The 17,599-nt window shown below is 41.9% G+C and overlaps 1 protein-coding gene across 1 annotated transcript in view; it reads right to left on the bottom strand.

Annotated features, from left to right (window-relative positions):
- The window catches only part of GTF3C3 (general transcription factor IIIC subunit 3), a 106,611-nt gene that overhangs the window by 11,536 nt on the left and 77,476 nt on the right, over positions 1-17,599 (bottom strand). Inside the window, exons 12-16 of the mRNA XM_082263797.1 lie at positions 13,378-13,479; positions 9,417-9,552; positions 6,849-7,086; positions 2,373-2,563; positions 587-711 (exon numbers count right to left, since the gene is read on the bottom strand). Of these exons, the coding sequence (XP_082119923.1) occupies positions 587-711; positions 2,373-2,563; positions 6,849-7,086; positions 9,417-9,552; positions 13,378-13,479 (792 nt within the window). The remainder of the gene's footprint in view (positions 1-586; positions 712-2,372; positions 2,564-6,848; positions 7,087-9,416; positions 9,553-13,377; positions 13,480-17,599) is intronic.

The raw sequence follows: 17,599 nt of genomic DNA, 5'->3' as shown, positions 1-17,599 counted from the left end.
AACTTTGTCATAGACTTTTTTCTTTATGGGCGTGTAGATTCCTCCTAAATGTTCATTTATGGGAGGTTGCCAAGAAGGAAACCATTGTTGACCCTTTCACGCCGTGGGGCCCCATATTTTCTTACCTCCCTTTGTGCTGGGAACCTAATGGGTCGTTCCCAGCATAGAGACTGGGGGTCTCACCGAGAGCCCCCGGGCCCCGTTCTAATGATCGGGACCCGGGAATGGCTGGTTAACAATAGTTAAAAATAAATAAAATAAAAATAAAATAAATAAAAATAAAATACAATAGTTAAAAATAAATAAAATAAAATAAATAAAATAAATAAAAAAATCATATGTATGTAAAAGAGTACAATTCAACATTTACACTGGCCTGGACCTCTCCTAGGAGACTTCACAGCACAGAGAAAGAAAAGGCAAAGTTAAAAAAAAAAAAAAAAAAGATCTGCAGAGTCGTTCAGTATCCCAGAAGATGAGTTAAAAAAAAAAAAAAAATGATGTGTTTTTGAAATTACAGTTTCTCCTAAGATTCCATGCCTGCTTCTGCCAAGTGTTTTATTGGAAAAAAGAAAAGAAAAAATACCTGAACAAGGAGGGCGTGTCTTTTCAACACAAACTTTTGCGATGCCATATGTACAAAAGTTAACCCGATACAGAGACTGTGCATTGGATCGTCTGATTTCATTCGGAAGGCTTGAACGTACTGAGCTGCATCAGGGATAAAAAATAAAATTATAAAATTAAAAAATAAACAACTGCATGCTGAATGTTTTATTTAAAACCATTTCCTTGAAATAAATAAATAAATAAATAAATAAAATAAAAAATTATAAAATGATGAATCCTACCTCTGATAGGGACCCTGACATAAGGTAGGAATCTGATGAGGACTTTGTTGGGGGGGGTCTCTGACAGGGGGGCTTGATGTAAGCGGGGGGAACTATGATGGGGACCCTGATGTAAGCTAGGAATCTGATGAGGACTGAGGACTTTGATGTTGGGGGAGTCTCTGACAAGGGGGCTTGCTGTAAAGAGGGGAGGGGGGGACTCTGATGGGGACCCTGATGTAAGGTAGGAATCTGATGAGGACTTTGCTGTTAGGGGGGGTCTCTGATGGGGGGGCTTGATGTAAGCGGGAGTTGGGGGGCCAGTGGTTTATTTTGGTTTTGTGCTGCCCTAGGCAAAACTAATATTGGGCACCCCCCTCCCCCTCCTATATAAATTTGCCCCACTCCTTTTCTAACGGATGTGGCTCCCTCCAAAATTGAAGGACTACAAGTCCCAGCATTAACTCCTGAGATCTCACAAGGGGGGGGGGTGAGTGAGGGAGAGAGAGAGGGGGGGATGAGCGAGGGGGGTGAGTGAGAGAGGGGGGGGGGGGTGAGAGAGCGAGATGGGGGGATGAGAGAGCGAGGGGGGATGAGAGAGTGAGAGGGGGGATGAGAGAGCAAGATGGGGGGATGAGAGAGCGAGGGGGGATGAGAGAGCGAGAGGGGGGATGAGAGAGAGAGGGGGTGAGAGAGAGAGAGAGAGAGAAGAGGGGTGAGAGAGAGAGAGAGGGGGGTGAGAAATAGGGGGGATGAGGGCGAAAGAGAGGGGGGTGAGAGAGAGGGGGCAATGAGAGAGGCGGCTCTAGCAACCAGTGGCCAGAGAGAGAGAGGGGGTGAGAAAGAGAGGAGGATGAAAGAGAGAGAGGAGGGGTGAGAGAGTGAGGGGGGTTTGAGAGAGAGGGGGGATGAGAGTGAGGGGGGTTTGAGAGAGAGGGGGGATGAGAGTGAGCGAGAGGGGAGGTGAGAGAGAGGGGGGAATGAGAGAGGCGGCTCTAGCAACCAGTGGCCAATAGAGTCTCAGGTGGAAGGGGGGCAGCATTTTTGCTGCGCTACTGCAAAGTGCCGCCCTAGGCCTGGGCCTTGTTGGCCTAGGCCAAAATACAGCACTGGGGGGGGGGGGGGGCTATGATGAGGACCCTGATGTAAGGTAGGAATCTGATGAGGACTGAGGACTTCGATGTTAGGGGTGGTCTGATGTAAGCGCGGGGGGGGGGGGACTATGATGGGAACCCTTATGTAAGGTAGGACTCTGACGGGGACCTTGATGTAAGGAGGGGGGGGGGGACTCATGGGGACCCTAATGTTAGGTAGGACTCTGATGGGGACTTTGATGTAGTGGGGGAGGGAGAACTATGATGGAGACCCTGATGTAAGGTAGGACTCCGACAATGACCTTGATGTGGGGGGGGGGGGAACTATGATGTAATATAAAGCCCTCCTACTGAAAAGTTTGGAGACCCCCAACTTGGAAATCCGTCTCCTTCCATGAACGGCGCTATACACCCACAATCCATAGAGATATAAAAGGTATACGCGTACCGAGCGCATGTTTGAAGCTTCCAGACACGAACGCGTTGTGTCCGCTCAGGACGCACAGCGCCAGGTTTTCGGGATTTTTAAGCATGAGCCTAAGGCAGAAGCGATGGTGCCGCACGTCCTGGGAATGCATGGTCACCTGATTGAAGACGTTCCACAGCTGAGGTCTGTTCACATTCTCCATCAACATCAGCCTGGAAAAGAAGACGTTAAAATAGAGGGGGGGGGGGAGCCCAAAAGAAGAAAATGAATGAAGCAATGTGTAAACAAAAAAATCCTGATCACTTCCCCAGTAGTATAATATAACTATGGTAACATTGTATTGCTCTGGTCACAGTGTGTTAAAGAAAATAAAATAAAATAAAATAAAATAAAATAAATAATTTTAAAAAATAAATAAATAAAAATAAAATAAATCATTAAAAAAAAGAAAGGTCCAGAAGAAGAAAACTAATGCAGCAATGTGTACACAAAAAATCCTGATCACTTTCCCAGAGTAGTACAATATAACTATGGTAACACTGTATTGCTCTGGTCACAGTGTGTTAAAAAAAATAAATAAATAAAAATAAAAGAAATCATTTAAAAACATAAATAAATACAAATAAAAGAAATCATTTAAAAAAAAGCCCAAAAGAAGAAACTAATGCAGCAATGTGTAAACAAAAAAATCCTGATCACTTCCCCAGAGTAGTATAATATAACTATGGTAACACTGCATTGCTCTGGTCACAGTGTGTTAAAGAAAAGAAAATAAAAATAAAATAAATCATTTTAAAAAAAGCCCAAAAGAAGAAAACGAAAGCAGCAATGTGTAACCAAAAAAAATCCCGATCACTTCCCCAGAGTAGTATAATATAACTATGGTAACACTGTATTACTCTGGTCACAGTGTGTTAAAGAAAAGAAAATAAATAAATAAATAATTAAAAAAAAATAAATAAAAGAAATCATTTAAAAAAAAGAAAAGCCCAAAATAAGAAAACGAATGCAGCAATGTGTACACAAAAAAATTCCGATCACTTCCCCAGAGTAGTACAATATAATTATGGTAAAACTGTATTGCTCTGGTCACAGTGTGTTAAAACAAATAAATAAATAAATAAATCATTTATAAAAAAAAAAAAAGCCGAAAAGAAGAAAACTAATGCAGCAATGTATAAACAAACAAATCCTGATCACTTCCCCAGAGTAGTATAATATAACTATGGTAACACTGCATTGCTCTGGTCTCAGTGTGTTAAAGAAAAGAAAAGAAAAAAAAGAAAAGAAATCATTTTAAAAAAAGCCCAAAAGAAAAAAATGAAAGAAGCAATGTGTAAACAAAAAAATCCCGATCACTTCCCCAGAGTAGTATAATATAACTATGGTAACACTGTATTGCTCTGGTCACAGTGTGTTAAAGAAAATAAAATAAAATAAATAATTTTTAAAAAATAAATAAAAGAAATCATTTAAAAAAAAGAAAAGCCCAAAATAAGAAAACTAATGCAGCAATGTGTACACAAAAAAATTCTGATCACTTTCCCAGAGTAGTACAATATAATTATGGTAAAACTGTATTGCTCTGGTCACAGTGTGTTAAAACAAATAAATAAATAAATAAATAAAATCATTTATAAAAAAAAAATAAAAAGCCGAAAAGAAGAAAACGAATGCAGCAATGTATAAACAAACAAATCCTGATCACTTCCCCAGAGTAGTATAATATAACTATGGTAACACTGCATTGCTCTGGTCTCAGTGTGTTAAAGAAAAGAAAAGAAAAAAAAGAAAAGAAATCATTTTAAAAAAAGCCCAAAAGAAGAAAATGAAAGAAGCAATGTGTAAACAAAAAAATCCCGATCACTTCCCCAGAGTAGTATAATATAACTATGGTAACACTGCATTGCTCTGGTCACAGTGTGTTAAAGAAAAGAAAATAAAAATAAAAGAAATCATTTTAAAAAAAGCCCAAAAGAAGAAAACGAAAGCAGCAATGTGTAACCAAAAAAATCCCGATCACTTCCCCAGAGTAGTATAATATAACTATGGTAACACTGTATTGCTCTGGTCACAGTGTGTTAAAGAAAATAAAATAAATAAATAAATCATTTAAAAAAAAGAAAAGCCCCAAATAAGAAAACGAATGCAGCAATGTGTACACAAAAAAATTCCGATCACTTCCCCGGAGTAGTACAATATAATTATGGTAAAACTGTATTGCTCTGGTCACAGTGTGTTAAAACAAATAAATAAATAAATAAATAAATCATTTATAAAAAAAAAAAAGCCAAAAAGAAGAAAACGAATGCAGCAATGTATAAACAAACAAATCCTGATCACTTCCCCAGAGTAGTATAATATAACTATGGTAACACTGCATTGCTCTGGTCTCAGTGTGTTAAAGAAAAGAAAAGAAAAAAAATAAAAGAAATCATTTTAAAAAAAGCCCAAAAGAAGAAAATGAAAGAAGCAATGTGTAAACAAAAAAATCCCGATCACTTCCCCAGAGTAGTATAATATAACTATGGTAACACTGTATTGCTCTGGTCACAGTGTGTTAAAGAAAATAAAATAAAAGAAATAATTTTTAAAAAATAAATAAAAGAAATCATTTAAAAAAAAAGAAAAGCCCAAAATAAGAAAACTAATGCAGCAATGTGTACACAAAAAAATTCCGATCACTTTCCCAGAGTAGTACAATATAATTATGGTAAAACTGTATTGCTCTGGTCACAGTGTGTTAAAACAAATAAATAAATCATCAAAAAAAAAAAAAAAAAAAAAGCCGAAAAGAAGAAAATGAATACAGCAATGTGTAACCAAAAAAATCCCGATCACTTCCCCAGAGTAGTATAATATAACTATGGTAACACTGTATTGCTCTGGTCACAGTGTGTTAAAGAAAATAAATAAATAAATAATTTTAAAAAAATAAATAAAAGAAATCATTTAAAAAAAAAGAAAAGCCCAAAATAAGAAAACAAATGCAGCAATGTGTACACAAAAAAATTCCGATCACTTCCCCAGAGTAGTACAATATAATTATGGTAAAACTGTATTGCTCTGGTCACAGTGTGTTAAAACAAATAAATAAATCATTTATAAAAAAAAGCCGAAAAGAAGAAAACGAATGCAGCAATGTATAAACAAACAAATCCTGATCACTTCCCCAGAGTAGTATAATATAACTATGGTAACACTGTATTGCTCTGGTCACAGTGTGTTAAAAAAATAAATAAAAAATAAAAGAAATTATTTAAAAAATAAAAAAAGCTCAAAAGAAGAAAACGAATGCAGCAATGCATAAAACAAAAAAATTCTGATCACTTCCCCAGAGTAGTATAAAATAAATATGGTAACACTGTATTGCTCTGGTCACAGTGTATTAAAGAAAATAAAAGAAAAGAAAAGAAATAATTAAAAAAATTAATAAAAATAAAAGAAATCATTTAAAAAAAAAAGAAAAGCCCAAAAGAAGAAAACAAATGCAGCAGTGTACAAACAAAAAAATCCTGATCTCTTTCCCAGAGTAGTACAATAAAACTATGGTAACACGGTAGATTGGTTTGCGCGAAAATTATCACGTGTACTAACTACGGGAAAGATTTATGTCATTTTTATTGTTTTTTATTTTACTAGTAATGGCGGCGATCTGCGATTTTTATTTATTTATATATATATATATATATATAAAAAATTAAAAAAACAAAATAAATAAATAAATAATATATATATATATAAAATTAAAAAGAAAAAAAAAAATATATATATATATATATACACACACACACACACACACACACACACACACACACACACACACACATATTAAAATATATATATATATTTTTCACATTCTGCTATATAACATTCCCAATTTGCTTTCTGCTACATATTTTTGGTAAAAAAAAAAATCGCAATAAGCGATTGTGCAAAAATGATCGCGTCTACTAACTACGGGAAAGATTTACGTCTTACACACACACACACTAAAAAAAAAACATTATATACATAAGTATACATCTATATAAATATATATATATATACACACACACATTTTTTTTAATTATTTTTTTTTTCTACACGCTTTTTTTTTTGTTGCAAGGACAGAGAAAGGTACAATGTATCTCTGTATCTCTCTCCTCCATTCACAGAGAGAGAAAAAATGGGGGCAGGCTTCACATTCACTGATCACTGTAATAGCCAATCAGAGGCTATCACAGTGGTCAGGTGACCAGGAATCGGACATTCTGGGTCCCGATTGTTAGGGCTCTCGGTGAGACCTCGTGTGGTGCTCTCCCAGCACAAAGGGAGATACATAAATATGCGGCCCCATGGAAAAAAAAAGCCAAATCCAGAGGGGCCGCATATTTGGGTTACGTCGGCGCCAAGGGGTGGTTTACGCTTAAATCGAGGCTAATTATAGATTGTACTAACATTTATCATTTTAATAAGAACAGATTTATTACTAATATAATCGGATTTATTAAGTACCTTATATAGTTGTACGCCTTTCGAAAATTCCTGTCAAGAATAGCGGTGGAGAGGCCAAAATATTCCAGCTCTTTCCTTTTCGGTCGGTCATCATAAAAGGAATAATATTCCAGGGAGGAATCGACAAGCAGTTCCCCTTCTTTATACCGGCTGAGGTCACAGAGGGCGTAAATGGCTTTTAGAAGGAGATTCCACCAGTCTTCCTTGTTGAGCACAGTGGTCAGTACGGTGAAGATCGCTATGGGGAAACGGCAGACAGAAGACGTTATTTTGGGATTCCTCCATGTGCAACTGCCACTTAGAAACATTTTTTATAAGGCAAAGAAGTAAATACTTACCTCTCCTGCTACCCAAGTGGCTGAAAGCTGCTCTATTGAAAAGAGGTCACCTCCTCCACCCCACATCGTGTCAAAGTGTTTGATCTCCTGGTCCTCCTCTGCACTCAATGGTTCCTCCTGCTAACCTTCATTTCACCACAGGACACAACAGATACATAAGGGTCGGTGGGAGGAACCTTTGATCTGCATATGATACTGGGAGGAACCACTGAGGGAGCTTTGATCTGCATATCATGGTGGGAGGAACTACTGAGGGACCTTTTATCTGCATATAATGCTTGGAAGAACCACTGAGGGACCTTTGATCTACATATGATGGTGGGAGGAACCGCTGAGGGACCTTTTATCTACATATGATGCTTGGAAGAACCACTGAGGAACCTTTGATCTGCATCTGATAGTGGGAAGAACCACTGAGGGACCTTTGATCTGCATATGATGGTGGAAGGAACCAATGAAGGACCTTTGATCTGCATATAACGGTGGGAGGAACCGCTGAGGAACCTTTGATCTGCATCGGATGGTGAGAGGAAGCGCAGAGGGACCTTCTGCATATGATAGTGGGAGGAACCTTTGAGGGACCTTTGATCTGCATCTGATGGTGGCAGGAACTGCTGAGGAACCTTTGATTTGCATATAATGCTTGGAATAACCACTGAGGGACCTTTGATCTGCATATGATGCTTGGAAGAACCACTGAAGGACCTTTGATCTTCATATGGTGATGGGAGGAACCGCTGAGGAACCTTCGATCTGCATCTGATGGTGGGAGGAACCGCTGAGGGACCTTTGATCTGCATCTGATGGTGGGAGGAACCGCTGAGGGACCTTTGCTCTGCATCTGATGGTGGAAGGAACCAATGAAGGACCTTTGATCTGCATATAATGGTGGGAGGAACCGCTGAGGAACCTTTGATCTGCATCTGATGGTGGGAGGAAACGCTGAGGGACCTTCTGCATCTGATGGTGGGAGGAATCGCCAAGGGACCTTTGATCTGCATCTGATGGTGGCAGGAACTGCTGAGGGACCTTTGATTTGCATGTGATGCTTGGAAGAACCACTGAGGGACCTTTAATCTGCATCTGATGGTGGCAGGAACCGCTTAGGGACCTTCGATCTGCATTTGATGGTGGGAGGAACCACTGAGGGACCTTTGATCTGCATCTGATGGTGGCAGGAATCACTGAGGGACCTTTGATCTGCATCTGATGGTGGCAGGAACCATTAAGTTACCTTTGATCTGCATCCGATGGTGGAAGGAACCACTGAGGGACCTTTGATCTGCATGTGATGCTTGGAAGAACCACTGAGAGACCTTTGATATGCATCTGATGGTGGGAGGAACCACTGAGGGACCTTTGATCTGCATCTGATGGTGGCAGCAGGAACCACTGAGCGACCTTTGATCTGTATCTGATGGTGGGAGGAACCACTGAGGGACCTTTTATCTGCATATGATGCTTGGAAGAACCACTGAGAGACCTTTGATCTGCTTATGATGGTGGGAGGAACCACTGAGGGACCTTTGATTTGCATCGGATGATGGGAGGAGCCACTGAGGGACCTTTGATCTGGATCTAAAGATGGGAGGAACCACTGAGGGAACTTTTATCTCCATATGATGCTTGGAAGAACCACTGAGGGAACTTTGATCTGCTTATGATGGTGAGAGGAACAACTGAGGGACCTTTGATCTGCATATGGAGCTCGGAGGAACCACTGAGGGACCTTTAATCTGCTTATGAGGATGGGAGGAACCACTACTGAGAGACATTTGATCTGCATTTGATGGCAATCAAAGCTTACAATGTGCATTAGAATCTGCAGCAAGCCATATACAGGTCACCTATTTTCCTGGCTGGAGGACATCCAGCATCATTTAGCTGTTTCCTCCCAAGTCTGACTGTCCCCAGTCCAGACTTATCAATTATTTGATTTCAGTTCTTTCAATTATGGAGGCTCAACGTCACATGTGGGTGTTACCGAAGGCGGTTAGACAGAGGTGGGCTCTATCTGACTTGCTACAGACTCTGATGCCCATTACGAGAAGCTCACAGTGTGCGGTGAAATCCGAGGAAGCCATTCCAGTCCAGGAGAGGAGCCACTACAACAAGGCTTAGATTCTGCTCCAATCAATAGGCTCATTGCGGAAATATAAAAATTGCTTCGGTCCATGAGCAACATGAGAGATGAAATAGTCAAACACCAAAATTAGGACAACCTCCTTACCTTTTGTTTCAGAATTTGCTGTCTCCTGTTCATCACTTGCAGAAATTTTATCCCTTGACACTTTTATCAGATACAAATGTCTTTCTCCGGACTTTGAACTTGAAATCAGACATACCTGGGCTCGGTTCATTGCCATCTGAAAAAAAAAAAATTATCATTAGAGGACGTTAAGATGCAAATTTTACCCTATTTTATACTCCAGTTTGCAGCAAATCTGTTGGAAATCCAGCTTGCATTCAAACTGATACCAGATGTTGGAGAGAACCAAGGATGCTCACCACAAGTACTACACAACGTGGGCCCCCTGGGTACACTTTACAACACTTCCTGACTTTCTTGCTCTTACCGCTATATCCTAAATGCTGTATAAGGCTGACCGGACTCTGAGTGTTTCTGATATCTTCCCCCTTACACCAGATATTGAGATTTCATCCGAGTACCTCACACCAACACAGTAGACCTCAAACCCCCTTTTGGCGCTTCCCCACCCCCTTCCTTCTCCGCCTTTTTCTCTTCTGTTTGTTTCTCATCCCTAGCCTCCTCCCTCCTGTTTTTCCCCTCAACTTCCCCCCCCCCTTCTCCCCTTCACCCTCCCCTTCCCATCCCGACGTTCCTCCGATCATTCCCTGGATACGGACCCGACCCCCCCCCCACGGGCTTACACGATTGCCTCCATTGCTTCCCTCCTGTGGGTTTCCTTGGAATTCCACACCCCGAGACGGATCACACACATTTGGTGGTGGCCCCCTGTGTCCGGATACAGTGAGTTCCCCCTTGGGGGTGTCCGACCATGGGAGGCACCATCTATGCCCCTAATTGTGCCTTTTCCGTAACACATCCCGCGCCTCTGGAGGTCCACACGGCCTCTGACTGTATGTTCTCCCTGTGGCCCCACATCAGAGTATGGGAAGCAGGACTGTTCCCGCACTACTTAAGGTATATACTACATGCTCAGTTTCAGTCTTGCACTCCCATGTGCTCCAATGTACGATTGTGTCGTGGTTTGTTCCTCCACCCTTATATTGTATTTTGGATGTTACTGTTGATATTTCTGTAACGCTTTGTACCATTCAAACTGCTGTTCAATGGTTATTTCATTCTACTGTATTTTATTTCAATAAAATGTTTTGGGAAAAAAAAAAAAATAAAACAGATGTTGGAGAGAAAAGTGGGCAGTTTGGGGTGGGTGAGCTGGACGGGTTGCGGTAGGTGGGCTGAGTGGGTTTAATGGGTGGTGGTAGGTGGGCTGGATGGGTTGTGGTAGGTGGCTTGGATGGGTTGTGGAAGGGGAGTTGAACAAGTTGCATTGTGTAGGTTAGACGGGTTGCGATAGGTGGGTTGGATGGGTTGTGGTAGGTGGATGGGACGGGTTGCGATGGGTGGGTTGGATCGGTTGCGATAGGTGGGTTGGATGGGTTGCGGTAGGTGGGTTGAACAAGTTGCATTGTGTAGGTTAGACGGGTTGCGATAGGTGGGTTGGATGGGATGGGTTGCAGTGGGTGGGTTGGATGGGTTGCGATAGGTGGGTGGGATGGGTTGCGATAGGTGGGTGGGATGGATTGCGGTAGGTGGGTGGGATGGGTTGCGGTAGGTGGGTGGGACGGGTTGCAGTGGGTGGGTTGGACGGGTTGTGGTAGGTGGGTTGGGTGGGTCGTTGTTTGTTGGTTTGGATGGGTTGTGATCCATGGTTTTGACAGGTTGTGGTACGTGGGTTGGACAGGTTGTGGTACGTGGGTTGGACAGGTTGTGGTATGTGGGTTTGATGGGTTGCAAAAGGTGGGTGGGATGGGTTGTGGAAGGTGGGACAGGTTGTTTGTTGGTTTGGATGGATTGTGGTATGTTGGTTTGGATGGGTTGTGGTATGTGGGTTGGAAGGGTTGAGTTAGGTGGGTTGGACAGGTTGTGGTAGGTGGGTTGGATGGGTTGCGGTAGGTGGGTTGAATGGGTTGCAGTGTGTGGGTTAAAGGGGTTATGGTAGGTGGATTGAACGGGTTGTGGTGGGTGGATTGGCCATCCCACCCATCTACCACAACCCATCAAAACCACCCACCATAGCCTGTCCAACCCACCTACCATAACCCGCGGGACGGGTTGCAGTGGGTGGGTTGGACGGGTTGTGGTAGGTGGGTTGGGCGGGTTGTGGTTTGTTAGTTTGGATGGGTTGTGATCCGTGGGTTTGACAGGTTGTGGTGCGTGGGTTCGACAGGTTGTGGTACGTGGGTTGGACAGGTTGTGGTACGTGGGTTGGACAGGTTGTGGTACGTGGGTTGGACAGGTTATGGTACATGGGTTGGACAGTTTGCAGGGGGTGGGTTGTATGGGTTGTGGTAGGTGGGTTGGATGGGTTGCAAAAGGTGAGTTGAACAGGTTTCATTATGTGGGTTTGATGGGTTGCAAAAGGTGGGTGGGATGGGTTGTGGAAGGTGGGTGGGAGAGGTTGTTTGTTGGTTTGGATGGATTGTGGTATGTTGGTTTGGATGGGTTGTGGTATGTGGATTGGACGGGTTGAGTTAGGTGGGTTGGACAGGTTGTAGTAGGTGGGTTGGACAGATTGTGGTAGGTGGGTTGGATGGATTGCGGTAGGTGGGTTGAATGGGTTGCAGTGTGTGGCTTAAAGGGGTTATGGTAGGTGGATTGAACGGGTTGTGGTGGGTGGGTTGGACATCCCACCCATCTACCACAACCCATCAGAACCACCCAACAAAGCCTGTCCAACCCACCTACCATAACCCGCGGGACGGGTTGCAGTGGGTGGGTTGGATGGGTTGTGGTAGGTGGGTTGGGCGGGTCATTGTTTGTTGGTTTGGATGGGTTGTGATCCGTGGGTTTGACAGGTTGTGGTACGTGGGTTGGACAGGTTGTGGTAGGTGGGTTGGATGGGTTGCAGTGTGTGGGTTAAAGGGGTTATGGTAGGTGGATTGAACGGGTTGTGGTGGGTGGGTTGGACATCCCACCCATCCACCACAACCCATCAAAACCACCCACCATAGCCTGTCGAACCCACCTACCATAACCCGCCCAATCATGAATTAGGGGCCCTAGAACAAGCCCCCATGACAGCTTTGGGCAAGTAACAGGTACTCTTTATGGAGACATCAGGAGTCTAATAGACACTGATGTTTTCCCTTGCCCTCCAAAGCAGCTAACCAAGCACAGATCGTGCTTGGTTAGCTGCTTCTCTGGCTCTAACAGGAGAGCATTTCCTCTGTGTTCACAGATACCGATGCAGTCCCGGGCTCCCCAGAGAAATGGGAGAGCCTGGGAACCACCATGGGCAGTGGTGGAGGGGGGGTCCTTCCGAGCACAAAAACACTTTTCACTTTTACAAGACAGCCAATCGCCAGTTGCCAAAAAATGGTAGCAACTGCAGCCATGATCCTGGTAGACATTTTAATATGCAAGTCAGTCAGCAAGTGGTTAATTACCATGAACTTGTTCAAAGCACAATGCTTCATGACAGTGGACATTTGTGTAATATAATACTTTGTAATTTTTACATTTTATTTTTTTTTTTTATTATTTTTGTAAAATTACAAGGCATATATTTTAGACAGTTTGGATTAAAACAAACAGCTTTCTGTTTTAATTTACATGAATATGTTCAATGACCAATGTTTCATGACCATGGACATTTGTGTAATGGCCTACTTGGTTATTTTATTATTATATTTTTTAATTTAAGCAATTGGTGAGTTTGCTTATACAGTCAATGTGTAAAATGATGACATCATAAACAAAAACATGCAAGGAGCATTTGGGTTCAACCTCCCGTGATCACCAAATTTAAAAAAAATCTATAAAAATTGAATTCTGGTTACTAATTTAAAATAAAAATAAATAAATATAAAAATAAATAAATAATAAATAATAAATAAATACATAAATAAAAAATCACAATACTTTCAGTGTTCTTGTTAAAAAAAATGATTATATAAGAGCTTCTTCTCCAATAAATGCTCACCTTCAGTAGCATGGCAAGCATGGTGAGTAAAGTATCCACATAGTCATACATCTTTCCCTGAGAGAAGAGAAGGGTTGACCGGTGTAGAAGCAGCTTAAGTTCCTGAAGGAAAAAAATTAATTTGTATATTAATTGACCAACTCAGTAAAATGGTTAAAAGTAAAACAGAACAAAATAAAGAAATTGTAGTAACAACAAAAGTGTAACTGCAGCCTAAACTTTGTTCATATTGTGGACAATGTAGAATAATTAGAACCTCTGTTGGGTTTTTATCTGGTTGATTGGACTAGTCGGGAGTGGCACTGGATCTAAGGATATTTTAAAAGAAAGAAGGCAACTCAACCACAGTTACTCTCTACACCACAAGGGACCTTCGGTAAGACATTTAATGCAAAAATAGTTTGAAAGCCAGAAGGCTATTCAACAACTGTTACCTTCTACGCACCAAGGGATCTTGGGTGAGACTTCTAATGTAAAAGGTAATTTGAAAGCCATAAGACTACTCAACCACAGTTACCTTATATGCACCAAGGGACCTTGGGTAAGACTTCTAATGTAAAGGTCATTTGAAAAACAGAAGGCTACTTAAATATAGTTACCCTTTGCATATCAAGGAACCTTGGGTGAGATGTCTAATGTAAAGGTCGTTTGAAAGCCAGAAGGCTACTCAACCATAGCTCCCATCTACAACACTAAAGGACCTTGGGTAAGACTTCTAATGTAAAGGTCATTTGAAAACCATAAGGCTACTCAACCACAGTTACATTCTATGCACCAATGGACCTTAGGTAAGACTTATAATGTAAAGGTAGATTGAAAGCCAGAAAACTATTCAACCACAGTTCCCATCTACAGACTTAAGGACCTCGAGAAAGACTTTGAAAGTAAAGGTTGTTTGAAAGCCAGAAGGCTACTCAACCATAGTTACACTCTACGCACCAAGGGACCTTGGGTGAGACTTATAATGTAAAGGTTGTTTGAAAGCCAGAAGGCTATTCAACCACAGTTCCCATCTATGCCTTAAAGGACCTTGGGTAAGACTTCTAAGTAAGGGTCATTTGAAAGCCATAAGGCTACTCAGCCAAGGGACCTTGGGTGAGATTTATAATGTAAAGGTAGTTTGAAAGCCAGAAGACTATTCAACCACAGTTCCCATCTACAGACTTAAGGACCTTGAGAAAGACTTTTAACGTAAAGGTTGTTTGAAAGCCAGAAGGCTACTCAACCATGGTTACGCACCAAGGGACCATGGGTAAGACTTCTAATGAAGAGATCATTTGAAAACCAGAAGGCTACTCAAATATAGTTACCCTTTGCATACCAAGGGACCTTGGGTGAGATGTCTAATGTAAAGGTCGTTTGAAAGCCAGAAGGCTACTCAACCTTAGCTCCCATCTACGCGCTAAAGGACCTTGGGTAAGACTTTTAATGTAAAGGTCATTTGAAAGGCAGAAGGCTACTGAACCACAGTTACCTTCTACGAGCTAAATAACCTTGAGCCAGACTACTAACGTAAAGTTAATTTGAAAGGCAGAAGGCTACTCAACCACAGTTACCTTCTATGCACCAAGGGACCTCGTGAGATGTCTAATGTAAAGGTCGTTTGAAAGCCAGAAGGCTACTTAACCATAGCTCCCATCTACGCACTAAAGGACCTTGGGTAAGACTTCTAATGTAAAGGTCATATGAAAGCCAGAAGACTACCCAACGACAGTTACCTTCTACGAGCTAGATAACCTTGAGCCAGACTTCTAACGTAAAGTTCATTTGAAAGGCAGAAGGCTACTCAACCACAGTTACCTTCTATGCACCAAGGGACCTTGGGTGAGACTTATAATGTAAAGGGCTTTTGAAAGCCAGAAGGTTACTCAACCACAGTTTCCATCTACGCACTGAAGGACCTTGGCTGAGACTTCTAACGTAAAAATCATTTGAAAACCAGAAGGCTACTGAACCACAGTTACCTTCTACGAGCTAAATAACCTTGAGCCAGACTACTAACGTAATGTTAATTTGAAAGGCAGAAGGCTACTCAACCACAGTTACCTTCTATGCATCAAGGGACCTCGTGAGATGTCTAATGTAAAGGTCGTTTGAAAGCCAGAAGGCTACTCAACCATAGCTCCCATCTACGCACTAAAGGACCTTGGGTAAGACTTCTAATGTAAAGGTCATATGAAAGCCAGAAGACTACCCAACGACAGTTACCTTCTACGAGCTAGATAACCTTGAGCCAGACTTCTAACGTAAAGTTCATTTGAAAGGCAGAAGGCTTATCAACCACAGTTACCTTCTATGCACCAAGGGACCTCAGATGAGACTTATAATGTAAAGGGCTTTTGAAAGCCAGAAGGTTACTCAACCACAGTTTCCATCTACGCACTGAAGGACCTTGGCTGAGACTTTAAATGTAAAAATCATTTGAAAACCAGAAGGCTATCCAACCACTGTTACCGTCTATGCACCAAGGGACCTTGGGTGAGACTTCTAATGTGAAGGTCATTTGAAAACCAGAAAGCTACTCAACCATAGTTACCCTCTACACATTATGGGACCTTGGGTGAGACATAATGTACAAAGAAATGGAGCTGAAGGAGCTTGGGTTTGGGTCTACAACATTTAGTATGTTCCAAGTAAACCAATAGTGTATTTAAATTTAATAAACTGCCCCCAACAAGTGGACAGCACACTCCTTCTGTTCATTTAAAAAAATAAATGAACCCTGGAACCTGTGCCCCAACAAAAAGCAGACAGAGGTCATAGTACTAGGACTGGTCCCCAGTATTGCCTGTGGTCTACTTGCAGCTGATCTTTTCCCCATTACTGACCTAACGGGCCTTGATCTGCACTGTAACCCGAAGAGAGATGGAGTGAGGTGCTGCACACAGATCCTTAACCTGTAACAAGAAACCATCGGCTAATGCCTAATGGCTTGGCTTTCGCAGTTCTCCCACCTCCCACCAAGAGATTTGGTCACCAAAATTGAGAAGTCCACGTGAAAACGAAAAGAGAGTGTGTCGAACAATCATCTAAAGTGTTTAAGGTCCTTCCACACATAACAGGAAGGCAAAAGATAGCCAACGCATCTTGGGGGGGCAAAGCCCCCTGGGGGGGGGGGGCAAAGTCCCCTTTCATCAGGGCTTGAACAATGTAGCAAAAATGTGTCTATTTGACTAAACGCAAAAGCTCCTAGATATGAAGGATCTTGGACTCTTGTTCTGTACGTGTCTCTGTAATGGAGGTGGCTATCTTGGTAGAGGCAGGGCTTTGTTATCTCCTGTCAAAGCTTCCAGTAGGGAAAACCATAAAACTAGCAGCCAGAGGCAGCAGTGCCTTAGATCTCACACCACAGATATACAGCTATGAGGCTCAAGGCACAGAAGTCCCTAGGCACAGGAACTGCACTGCTATTTTTCAGGAGCAATTCCAGGAGGTAGATTTTTCCAGAGTGGTGCTTAGGCACAATTAACATTTACAGATAAAGAAAAGCTTAAATTTTTAAGCTCGGGTCCACCTCAGGAGTAGTGTTGGCATATGCAAAAAAAAACAGCCCTTCCTGCAGGTTCACCAAGCCAAACACAAGGTAGCACTCTGATGCCGTTCCTCATGAAACATTATATTCTACCACAGAAAAACAAAGGAGGCCCCACCAGCAGACCTCCCACTCTAATGCGTTTTGCCCAAATGCAGGCCTAATCATTGATACCCTTACTCCAAACTCGCCAAGTCCCTATCTATTCCTGGGGGTGGTAAATAAATTTGAATACACCACAGGTACACTTTAAAGTAAAACCGAATGCATTTTTTATTTTAGTTTTGGATAGCGTAAGGGATTATTATAACCTTGGTCAGGTTGTTTTTTACCATCCGTGTCCCATTGGGGAGATTTCCCTTCACTTCCTGTCCTATAGCCACTATGGAAAGTGAGAGGAAATTCCTTCAAAGGGAGGGAGTCCCTGGTTGTTATCAGAACTAATGTCCCCATTGAAAGATTTCCCCTCTATTCCTGTTTTGGTGGCCACCCAAAACTTAGGAATTTCTTTAACTTTTAGTGATAACACTGGACCAATGGAGAGGGTGAATTTCCTCAACAGGGACACAGACAGCCTTAGTTTTGCTTTCAGTTAGGCTCCATTCACATCAATGCATGTGCTAAGGTGCACGTGTGTTTTTGCATGTTGCATTCTATGTAGGTGCCATGATGCATGTGTTTTTGAACGTT

This window comes from Pelophylax lessonae (genome assembly GCF_965119305.1).
Source record: "Pelophylax lessonae genome assembly, chromosome: 7".
Taxonomy (NCBI): Eukaryota; Metazoa; Chordata; class Amphibia; order Anura; family Ranidae; genus Pelophylax; species Pelophylax lessonae.
The sequence above is the reverse complement of the archived record's forward strand: the minus strand, read 5'-3'. Positions and strand labels throughout refer to the sequence as shown.